The 12,412-nt window shown below is 40.1% G+C and overlaps 1 protein-coding gene across 2 annotated transcripts; it reads left to right on the forward strand.

The window, feature by feature from the left end:
* Nucleotides 1-359: 359 nt before the first annotated feature.
* On the forward strand, nucleotides 360-12,199 carry phyh (phytanoyl-CoA 2-hydroxylase). Of its 2 annotated transcripts, none has more exons than XM_023264876.3 (9): nucleotides 360-520; nucleotides 1,936-1,991; nucleotides 2,261-2,371; nucleotides 3,051-3,219; nucleotides 3,455-3,536; nucleotides 4,802-4,983; nucleotides 5,593-5,742; nucleotides 7,318-7,452; nucleotides 11,385-12,199. In XM_023264876.3, the coding sequence occupies exons 1-9, from the start codon at nucleotides 455-457 to the stop codon at nucleotides 11,436-11,438; spliced, it is 1,005 nt and encodes a 334-aa protein (XP_023120644.1). In that variant the 5' UTR covers nucleotides 360-454; the 3' UTR covers nucleotides 11,439-12,199. The 2 variants fall into 2 exon arrangements, with proteins under 2 accessions (XP_023120644.1, XP_054862665.1); XM_055006690.1 differs by lacking the exon at nucleotides 7,318-7,452 and adding an exon at nucleotides 5,882-6,016 and having other exon boundaries at nucleotides 361-520.
* Nucleotides 12,200-12,412: the final 213 nt, after the last annotated feature.

A 12,412-nucleotide genomic window follows, 5' to 3' on the forward strand; every position in this document is an offset into this window, starting at 1 on the left:
AAAACAATAAAAACAAGAAAAAATGACAAAAGAACAATGAACAACCTATGAATTTATTACCAAAAATAATGTAAAATTATGTGTAAAATGAATTCCTAATGTACAAAACATACATGATATGAAATGTTTATTATCTCTATGTGGCTTATTATACTCCACATGGAAGAGAGAGCTACAAAAATAAACTTTAAAGTACAAAAACAAATACCATCTCAATTTGACAAAAAGATCCACTCTGATTGTATAACATTTCTGAACTTTTAACTATTTACAGTGAATCAACACAGAGAAGCTTAGAGAATCACTCATATTAAAATGCTTGTGTGCGTGCGTGCGTGCGTGCGTGTGTGTGTTGCCCTCTGCCCCACTAACCTACGGTCAGCAGACATTCCTCCTACTGTACTTGTCCTCCGTGTTTATCGGCTCATACACCGGACTCCTGCCTGACAGAAACATGTCTCGGGCTGCGGACAGACTCCGACTGCTGATCAATCACCTTGATCCATCACCTGCTTCGATCGTATCCTTTTATTCCGCTTTGATATCAGGAGCGTTACGAGCTGATGTTCAAGCCGACAGCGGCTCACCGAGCGGCGGATAGCAGCGGTGGTCGACGCCGGGGCCCCGCGGTGGATAACGCGGTGTATGTGCAGAAATACAGGAATAACTGAGAGCTTCTAAGCGTTGTTTATATTTATTCAGGGTGCTAATGTAGCAGCTGTTATGTTGTACTGAAGCTGTTGTGTGTCGGTGAGGGTGTAGTAGCTAAACAGTTGTACAAGCTAGCTTAGCTAAATGCGTTGTAACGGTAACAGGAAGACTCAGAAACTAGCTGTTACTTTTATTTATCTGCGCCTAGTTAGTAGAAACACTAGTTTAAATAGTTTGAAAGGTTAGTCTGTTTGTATTTAGGTCGGTTTATAGCCTACACTGTTAAAAAAAAAAAATAAAAAGCTATTAAAACTGCAGAAACCTGACAGCAAAGATGCCTGGAAACTATGCTAATAATGGTTTTAAAACTACAACTCCCACAAACTGTAAAACGGTGAAAATGACAGCAAATATCTGTAAAATAATGATATTTTTAACTGATTTAAATACAGCAAAACGGTATCATTTTAGAGTCACACACTGTTTAAAAAACAAATTGACATTTTTAAGATATTTTTTGATGTGATTTTGGTCTGTTTTTTTATACAGTAAGCGTGTAAATTATTTTTTGTCTGATTTTATGAGACATTAATTTACTAGTTGCTACATGTAATTTAACAAAACAGGTAGATCTATAGAATACCATTTAAAAATATTTTTTCAATCCATAAAAAACAAATATCAGCAAAATAATGATATTTGTGGCTGATTTAAAAACAGTAAAGAAAAAGTGTAATAATATTGTAAGAGAACATGTTTGATGTGGACACTATTTAGAGCCTGTTTGATTTTTTCTGAGACTTTACTTGTTATTATCTATAATTCGACAATTATACAAGTCCGATCTCTAAAATAACAAAAAATACAGTTTAAAAATGCTCTTTTACTTTTACAGTGTGGCTTCATAGCTTTTGTCCTTTATTAATGTCAAAGTTTAAACGAGTTTTCTGCTTCTCTTAAAGCTGCAATGTTTTTTCAGTTGCATTATCATACAAAGGATCTGCAACTCTTCATGTAAAAGAAAAGATAATTGAAAGTTATCAGTGGTACTTATGGTATCTCTGCACTCAGATGGTGAATGTGCAACAACATGATCTGATATCAGTCATCTGAAGTCAAGATCAACTAAATGACAAGTATTTTTTTGAGCAAAGCCAGTAATGTAGAAGTGTAAATACCCTTGTTGGGTTTGGGAATGGATCTGAAATCTCTTTATGGTAATTCAGCATCAGTGTGCAGATATTGCTTTTTCTTCTTGGGTTTCTCCTTGACTGATTCCCGAAGAGATCTGAACCCACTTTCGCTCAAACCTCCACGTACAGTCATCCACAGAGACTGAGGTAGGAACCCTCATTTCATTTTACTGCCTCAGGCCAAAGGTTATTGATAAAGTTTGTTGACCACATCGTGTCCTCATAGTGTCCGACTTTTATGCTCTCTTTGTATAACAGCAGGTGATACACTCAGTTTAACCTCTTTTTAAAGTAGTTTAGTGTAAATACATGTGACCTAAATGCAGCATTTACATTGTCTACCAAACATTACCTATCCAAAGTAGCTGTTTTCACTAACATAGCGATACCGTTGTGTGTTGTTATTTTTTGGGCAGATACACTTTTGAGACTGACCTGCTGACCCCGGAACAGCGAGTCTTCTATGAGGAAAATGGCTTCCTTCTTATCAAGAACCTGGTGTCTGAGGAGGACATCGACAGGTTCAGGTAATTTTCAGAAACTGAAACTTCTGGAAGAAAATAATAGATTTTTTGCAGGGTATAAATGTAAAAACATCACAGTTGTAACTAAGGCTGCAACTTAGGATCATTTGATTATTTATACACTACTGTTCAAAAGTTTGGGGTGTCCCAGACAGATCCCGTTTCAACACCATTAGCTAACACAATGTAGCATTAGAACACAGGCGTGATGGTTGCTGGAAATGTTCCTCTGTATCCCTATGGAGATATTCCATTAAAAATCAGCTGTTTCCAGCTAGAATAGTCATTTACCACATTAACAATGTCCAGACTGGATTTCTCATTCATTTAATGTTGTCTTAATTGAAAAAAAATAAGGATATTTGTAAGTGACCCCAAACTTTTGAACGGTAGTGTATATAAATCAAAGAAATTAAACTCAAATTGATCAACTGATTATCAAAATAGTGGGTAAATTTAAAAGTTGACAACTAACCGTTTAATTTTTGCAGCTTGAGTTGTGATGGTATTTTGGAACAGGAGAAAAAAATAAATAAATTTCATATCTGAAAGAATATTTTAGGAAAGTAAGTGATACTGAATACCTACAACACATTTATGTCAGCATGACACACACAAGGTACATCTATGACTTCATTCAGACATACTGAAAGTTATTTGTGTGTGTTTGTGTTTTCCTCAGGAAGGCATTTGAACGCATCTGTCGACAGGAGGTGAAGGTTCCTGGTCTGGTGGTGATGAGGGACGTGGCCATCGCTAAGTCGGAGTTTGTTCCGGATCAGAAAGCTGTCTCTAAACTCCAGGACTTCCAGGAAGATCCTGAACTGTTCCGATACTGCTCCTTACCACAGGTACAGCACCACATATAGCCGGATTTTTAGGTATTTGTTCAATTACTAACTGAAGTTGCAATGTGTTGCATTTGAAGACATATATATTTTATTGTCAAATTGTTTGTGATACACTGATTAAATAGATTTAGGTGCCCTGTGGTTGTAACATCAACAACCACACATAAGCAATTTGGGTTTGACATGATTTAAACATGAACAATGATCAATAAAAACTCATGCCTTCCTGTGTCAGATCCTGAAGTACGTGGAGTGTTTCACTGGACCGAACATCATGGCCATGCACACCATGCTCATCAACAAACCTCCTGATGCAGGTGAGGAAATAATGATGTTAGAGTTGAATCGGTTAGATGACTGACAGAAAATTATCAATAATATTTTGAAAAATTATTAATAGTTGAAATCATTGAAAAAAATAAGTTTTCCAACTCCCAACTTGTAGGTTGTAAGGGTTTGCCACACAAAGTTTTACAGAAGATTTGGATTGTGCAGTAAGGCAGCCCTGCTAGTTCATTTTCAGTGAATTAGCCATTTTATTGGCAGTTCTTGCCTCTCTGCGTGCAAATGTTCTGCCAACGAACTCCACCCATCACTATATTGAGGGGACATGTTGCTGAGCTGCACCCAAGGTGAATGTGATTTGGTTTAAAGAAATACAAAAAGTCAGAGCATATTTTTTCCCACTATAGCAGAATGATAATGAGGTGGTGTGAGACTGTTCTGTGCTGCAGAACACACAAAAGAGCAGTTCAATAAGCCTGGATTTGCTTTAATGGAATACAAATGCAGAGATTGGGGAGAACTAAACATACAGGTCAGCAGTAGTAATGCATACAATTAATATATAGTAGTAGTAGATGACTGGCTGCACAGTGGCTTGGTGGTTAGCACCTTTGCCGTGCAGCTAGAAGATCCCTGGTTCATGTCCCAGCCTTCCTGGGATCTTTCTGCATGGAGTTTACATGTTCTCTCTGTGCATGTGTGAGTTTTCTCCAGGTACTCTGGCTTCCTCCCACAGTCCAAAAATATGCTGAGGTTAATTGGTGATTCTAAATTGTCCGTAGGTGTGAATGTGAGTGTGATTGTTTGTCTGTATGTGTAGCCCTGTGACAGACTGGTGACTTGTCCAGGGTGTCCCCTGCCTTCACCTTAAGTCAGCTGGGATAGACTCCAGCCCCCCCACGACTCTAATGAGGATTAAGTGGTGTATAGATAATTGATGGATGGATAGTAGCTGACTTTGTGCTAAAAATGACTTTAGTCTTGAATAGCCAGACCATTCTACAGCTGTTTTCTCCATTCTTTGCGTTTCTGCTTCACAAAAACAAAAGCTATAATAAAAATGCAACATGTTTTTTTTTAAGTTTAAACTTTTGGAAGACTTAAATAAATCTAATTCGTCACGTTTCTTTCGACTTGTTGCGTAGAAAGGATACGCTTGATTGTAAACATGGTCAAATCATGACCATAATTAAAACAGGACAAAGACAGCCACCAAATTCAAACAACACACGGCAGTATGTTTTTTGTAGTCTAAAAAGCAGGTTCAGATGTAATGACACTCCTTCTGTTGTTCCAGGTAAGAAGACATCTCGTCACCCGATGCATCAGGATCTGCATTACTTCCCATTTCGGCCGGCGGACCGGATCGTCTGCTCCTGGACAGCAATGGAGAAAGTGACGCGACAGAACGGCTGCCTGGTTGTCCTGCCAGGAACACACCAGGGCACACTGCAGGAGCATGACTACCCTGAATGGGAGGTACTAAAACTCTCTCTCTCTCTCTCTCTCTCTCTCTCTCTCTCTCTCTCTCTCTCTCTCTCTCTCTCTCTCTCTCTCTCTCTCTCTCTCTCTCTCTCTCTCTCTCTCTCTCTCTCTCTCTCTCTCTCTCTCTCTCTCTCTCTCTCTCTCTCTCTCTCTCTCTCTCTCTCTCTCTCTCTCTCTCTCTCTCTCTCTCTCTCTCTCTCTCTCTCTCTCTCTCTCTCTCTCTCTCTCTCTCTCTCTCTCTCTCTCTCTCTCTCTCTCTCTCTCTCTCTCTCTCTCTCTCTCTCTCTCTCTCTCTCTCTCTCTCTCTCTCTCTCTCTCTCTCTCTCACTCACTCACTCACATACTCTCTCTCTCTCACACACACACACACACACACACACACACACACACACACACACACACACACACACACACACACACACACACACACACACACACACACACACACACACACACACACACACACACACACACACACACACACACACACACACACACACACACACACACACACACACAACAGTATCGCAATCAAGGTCACTTGCTTGAAAGTACAGACAGACACACACACACACACTGTTTAAGCATTGCACGTGTCCTCAGGGTGGGGTGAACAAGATGTACCATGGCGTGCGAGGCTACGACCCGCAGCAGCCTAGGGTGCACCTGGAGATGGAAAAGGGCGACACCGTCTTCTTCCACCCGCTGCTCATCCATGGTTCTGGCATGAACCAGACACAAGGCTTCCGCAAGGTACCACACTACCCAGAATCCACCTAGTGTCCTGTAATTTCCTGAAACAAGCTAGCTCCATGTTTAAGCAACTCACAACATTCGTTATGCTGCTGTTTTTTGTATTGTGTGTGACCATGTGTGATGTGTGTGTTCTCAGGCCATCTCCTGCCACTATGCCAGCGGTGACTGTTATTACATCGACGTGAAGGGAACCACACAGGAAAACATCGAGCACGAGGCGTTGGACATCGCAGTAAGGAAGTACGGTGTGGAAGGAGACGTTCACTTCAAGGTCAGATAATTTCAAGTCTCATTTACACATCATTGTGTTTTATATTATTATATTACTGTTGACATATAATCAGTCAGAGAAAAACATGTGAACTCATGGATGAGAATGACTGACAGCAAGTACATTATTGATATTTAGCTTGTGGTTCCTGAACTTGTCCTGCCAATGCAAGCATGCACTTTAAAGCTTAGGACAATGAGAGGCCAGTGATGATAACAAATTTCCCCTCTGGAGAAACATAGAATTAGAGCGCACAGTGAATGGAGGAGGGGTTGATGAAAAGGAAGCATTGGCAGAGAGATCAAGCACTGATGTCTCACAACTACTTTAAGAGTCTTCATATATTGTCCAGATGAAACATGAAACTGCAGTATGAATAGATGCAGTGTTGATATTTAGCACCGTGTCACTCCCTGCAAATATGCACTGTAAAGCCTAGTACAACTAGAAAAGCACTCAGAGAGCGCAGTACTCCACCAGGGCTGTTCATTCCTCTGTATGGCATTGTCAGAAATACAGCATTTCTTTTTTTTTTTTTTTAGAAATGCAGCATTTGTTTATTAGTTATTGATGATCAGAAATCACAGCAACATAGAATGTGGCCATTTAACATAGATGTACCCACAAACAAAATGACCTTGCACTGAGCACACACACTCACACACTCACACACTCACACACTCACACACTCACACACTCACACACTCACACACACACTCTCTCTCTCTCTCTCACACACACACACACACACACACACACACACACACTCACACACACACTCTCTCTCACACACACACACACACACACACACACACACACACACACACACACACACACACACACACACACACACACACACACACACACACACACACACACACTCTCTCTCTCTCTCACACACACACAACAGTATCGCAATCAAGGTCACTTGCTTGAAAGTACAGACAGACAGACAGACACACAGACACACACACACACACACACACTGTTTAAGCATTGCACGTGTCCTCAGGGTGGGGTGAACAAGATGTACCATGGCGTGCGAGGCTACGACCCGCAGCAGCCTAGGGTGCACCTGGAGATGGAAAAGGGCGACACCGTCTTCTTCCACCCGCTGCTCATCCATGGCTCTGGCATGAACCAGACACAAGGCTTCCGCAAGGTACCACACTACCCAGAATCCACCTAGTGTCCTGTAATTTCCTGAAACAAGCTAGCTCCATGTTTAAGCAACTCACAACATTCATTATGCTGCTGTTTTTTGTATTGTGTGTGACCATGTGTGATGTGTGTGTTCTCAGGCCATCTCCTGCCACTATGCCAGCGGTGACTGTTATTACATCGACGTGAAGGGAACCACACAGGAAAACATCGAGAACGAGGCGTTGGACATCGCAGTAAGGAAGTATGGTGTGGAAGGAGACGTTCACTTCAAGGTCAGATAATTTCAAGTCTCATTTACACATGATTGTGTTTTATATTATTATATTACTGTTGACATATAATCAGTCAGAGAAAAACATGTGAACTCATGGATGAGAATGACTGACAGCAAGTACATTATTGATATTTAGCTTGTGGTTCCTGAACTTGTCCTGCCAATGCAAGCATGCACTTTAAAGCTTAGGACAATGAGAGGCCAGTGATGATAACAAATTTCCCCTCTGGAGAAACATAGAATTAGAGCGCACAGTGAATGGAGGAGGGGTTGATGAAAAGGAAGCATTGGCAGAGAGATCAAGCACTGATGTCTCACAACTACCTTAAGAGTCTTCATATATTGTCCAGATGAAACATGAAACTGCAGTATGAGTAGATGCAGTGTTGATATTTAGCACCGTGTCACTCCCTGCAAATATGCACTGTAAAGCCTAGTACAACTAGAAAAGCACTCAGAGAGCGCAGTACTCCACCAGGGCTGTTCATTCCCCCATATGGCATTGTCAGAAATACAGCATTTTTTTTTTTTTTTTTTTTAAGAAATGCAGCATTTGTTTATTAGTTATTGATGATCAGAAATCACAGCAACATAGAATGTGGCCATTTAACATAGATGTACCCACAAACACAATGACCTTGCACTGAGCACAGGCGTGTGTTATGCATGTGTATGTTATGTACGGATACTGAATCATGTGACCTAAATATGTAGCGGGTGGCGGGAATTGATGGGACTCAGAAACACCCCCACAATTTAATCAATTGTTCCTTGTATGATTTCCGACAAATAAATCCTGATAAGTCCGCAGCAGTTGATTTGTAGGAGGATCAAAATCATGTGATTGTCAGCAGGCAGCTGACTCAGTGTTCACTTGTTGTCATAGTTACAGTGACGCTATCTGACAGTGATACAGAAATCCTTAACAAATCCGTGGATCCAAAATATTAGATGCATCACTGCCAAAACCTAATCGCTTGGTCCTTGTGTCATTTCTGACTTTCCCTAAAAATTTCATAAAAATCCGTTGGTTCATTTTTGAGAAATGTTGCTAACAGTCAAACTGACAGACAAACAAACCAACGCCGATCGTCACACAACTCCGCTGCGTTCATTGACAGAGTAATTAAACAGGAACAAGCAATGCTGACAACCTAGGAGATACTGTGGTAATTTTACTACAAGACACCTCTAAGCTGTGTCGTATTTTAATCAACATTTTAGGGTAAACTTGTCAGATGAGCAACAGAAATATGAAATGCAACCAATAGTCTAGCATACACCAATCAGCCACAGCATTTAAACCACTGATATGTAGCATGAATGACATCGATCATGTCATAATACAATGTTCTGCTGGAAAACCTTGGGTCTTGGTATTCATGTGGGTGTTACTTTGACACGCACCGTCTGCCTGAACACTGTTGGACACCCAACACACCCTCCCTATTGCAACAGCACTCCTTGATAGCTGCAGCCTCCCCCAGCAGGACAATGTACCAAAGCACATAGCAAAACCTGCTCACGAAAAGCTCGAGGAACACAAGAGCCCAAGGTGACGACCCTGTCTTCAAACTCCCCAGATCCCAGTCTGATCTACGAGGTGCACCAGAACAAGCCAGATCCACAGAAGCCCCACTAGTGCTGTTCAGTGCACTGATAGGAGAGAGGTGCCACAGTTACCTGCTGTTAAAACTGATACTATTCCTCAACTTCATAGTGTCTTTTCTGAAAGAATGACAGTGTTTTAATAGAAGCCGTATTTCCTCTGAGTTGTGTGTATGCAGCATTGTGCTTCTGCTCTCTGCAGGTGCAGTCAATGAGCCAGTCTTTTTTTGTTTTTAATAAACACACTGCAGCTTTCGTGGTGATAAAACGAGAGACATGGCAGCAAATACAAGAGCCTTTGCCAGCCGCCCATGGATTTCCCACAAAACAGATGCACAAAGCAAAATATGGCGTTATTTCACTTAGAGTCGACACTTAGGTTGAGCCCATGGACACCGCAAGGCCCGACTGTAAAATATTTTTTGCCTACACAGATCGAGGGAGCCAACACATCTAACTTGGCAAAGCATCTCACCGACAGACACTTCGACTTGCGGAAAGCATTCAAAGAGCGACAGATTAGCTAAAGTAATAGATAATATATTTACAACATGCGTGTGCTTTTTACCACGTCAAGTGAGTGTTTGCCTTTATTTGGGGCAATGATGATTTTTATTATTTATCTTTATCGTTTTAGCAAACTCGACAATGTGGCAAACATCTTTTCTTCCAAATGCATCATTCACACTGGTAGCATGAAGTTTAGAGCTGCTAAAAAGACGTCCACAGTATGCACATCAACAACACCAGTTCTAAATGATCAATTAATTTCCTGCTGAGAGAGTGGAAGTTAGTGATTAAAATGCACACTAAAGTCCTGCTGCACATACACTACTGTTCAGAAGTTTGGGGTCATCCAGACAATTTCATGTTTTCCATGGAAACTCACACTTTTATTCATGTGCTAACATAACTACACAAGGGTTTTCTAATCCTCAATGTTAAGTCCACCTCTCTTTCCCTCCAAAGGACGCGAAGACAACTCAATTTAAATTTCCAACTCAAACTTTATTTTCCTTCTAGTTGGTTGGTCAGAGTATTTCAATAGGTTGTAAACCTTTAAAGACAGAGAAACACCGTTCATACCATCAAACACAGAACCAAAAAGTTGACATATTAGTCACTTAACCATTTAAATCAACCAATCATACAGCGCAGTTAACATAAACTTGGCCATATAAAGAAACATTTCAAATCACCAAAAAAGCAAATAAACATTTCACCAACCATTGGCGTCTTTGGACTGAATCCATGAGTGGACTTGGATGTTCTTTGTTCTTTCCTCGTGTCTCTCTTCTGAAGATTGTTTGCCAGACTGGCTGAGCTTCCCCCAGTCCTTCCCAGGTGCTCTAAATCAGTGCTTGCTGATCAGGTGTCAAGCAAAAGGTGTCAGATCCCTCCTTGCTGCTACCAGTGCATTCTGGGAAGTGTAGTTTTTAGGTCCCATGTCTGAGATTCAGCTCAACACTCAATGAGCCTTTCAACACCATTAGCTAACACAATGTAGCATTAGAACAGAGGAGTGATGGTTGCTGGAAATGTTCCTCTGTACCCCTTTGTAGATATTCCATTAAAAATCAGCTGTTTCCAGCTAGAATAGTCATTTACCACATTAACAATGTCTAGACTGGATTTATCATTCATTTAATGTTATCTTCATTGAAAAAAAATGTTTTTCTTTCAAAAATAAGGACATTTCTAAGTGACCCCAAACTTTTCAGCGGTAGTGTATCTCAGCAATGATTTAACCGTTCATACTTATACTATTTTATAAAATGGCAGAATGGCAGCATGGTTAAGGATAAATCTGGTAGTCATGACAACATCACTACCTTATGTCTTGTTGTTGTTACCAAGCAGAGGATCAGAGGAGTGCAATAAAATCCTCGATTATATGTCATGAGCTCCATTTACCTTGAGGCCAGCTTCTCCAAAGCAACAAGCATCTACATTAAGAAGCATGTAGCGTTAGCAAACACACAGCAGCATGTTTTTCATTACATGTCATTACAAAACATAAAACTGAGCTGAGCTAGCCACTCTAATGATGCATCGTTACTATACAATTAAGTGGAGTTTGGAAAATGTAATTATTGCAAACATGACAGCTACTTGAAAAGAGAGGCTGTGGACTAATGATGGATAGAAAATAATGTCTTAAAAGCCATTAAAGTCAGATTATTACCGTATACAAACACAAGTTTCAAGTTGATTGCTACATAGTCAGTTAAAACATACAAAGACTTGACTGCTGGACTTGATAAAATACTTGAAACATGTTACACAGTATGTGAAACTACTTCACCTCTGTTCACCCTGCAGGATGTCTGGATGATCCGAGGTCGCCTGGTGCAAGGAGAGAGAGTTTCACTGTGAAGACACCATGGGTGGGCCTTGAAAGACGGTTTCTTCACTGGAGGGTGATGAAAATGATTGGAGACTATTCATATAGTAATTTAGAACAAGTTCCTTCACTGCAACAGAAAATGGTACTAAAGGACATTCTAAAAAAAAAAAAACCTTATCTAATTTCTCCTAACATACAGTCCCAATTTCCTTTCAGCAGAATGCACTTTTTCATTTATTTACTATGTGTTTAATTGGGACATTAACATGTAGGAAATAACTACAGTTAAACAGAAAATGATAGTTTCCTCTTAATGTGTAGACTTGCTAATTGCTCTACAGCATTAAATAGCACAGAGTGCAGTTTGAATCACTGTGAATGTATCCTGAAATGTCTGTATAGCTCTTCAGCAAAAATGAAAAGAAAAGGGATATTAATCACTGAAAAGAGCTTTAAAAAGATGAAGTCTCATAAGTTGATTAAGAAAAATTAGGAGTATTATGTGAGAGAGCTGAGTGAGGTTGAGAGGGTGATGAAGTGGTGAGAGAGGATAATGAAAGCTGCTTTTAAGCAAAGATCATGTGTAAATAATCTATTTTTTTGACTGTAACACTTAATTAACACTAACTGAGGCCTTAATATCACAGCATCCGGCTGTTCTTGTGCCTTTTATTTTGATTTGAACAGTTTTTTGATGAGTGAATGGATGTTGTTTGTGTGTCTTAGAATTCTCTGTAATAAAAATTTATTAAGATGAGTAATAAAGTCAGTCACTACTGGCAAATAATCATCCTTTGTTTGACATCATTTAATATATGCAAACAGCACTTGGCAACGAGACAGTCTGACTTATACTTACTTAATTCTTAGCTTTGAACTTAATAAATCACTTTCACTATACTCAAAAAAATGCACTCAAACTGCTCATTAACATAAAGCCATCTCCTTCATGATAATGTATTAAACATTTCTCCATATATTTTTACTGAGGCAAGCAGCAGGG

Source organism: Amphiprion ocellaris, chromosome 21, assembly GCF_022539595.1.
Source record: "Amphiprion ocellaris isolate individual 3 ecotype Okinawa chromosome 21, ASM2253959v1, whole genome shotgun sequence".
In the NCBI taxonomy this organism is placed as follows: domain Eukaryota; kingdom Metazoa; phylum Chordata; class Actinopteri; family Pomacentridae; genus Amphiprion; species Amphiprion ocellaris.

What these genes read in the sequence shown, in the direction of transcription:
- phyh (XM_023264876.3), top strand. Translation starts at nt 455, where the DNA reads ATGTCTCGGGCTGCGGACAGACTCCGACTGCTGATCAATCACCTTGAT. An exon ending in AGTCATCCACAGAGACTGAG is followed by an intron (nt 1,992 to 2,260) that starts GTAGGAACCCTC and finishes TTTTTTGGGCAG; the next exon opens with ATACACTTTTGAGACTGACC. An exon ending in GAGGACATCGACAGGTTCAG is followed by an intron (nt 2,372 to 3,050) that starts GTAATTTTCAGA and finishes TGTTTTCCTCAG; the next exon opens with GAAGGCATTTGAACGCATCT.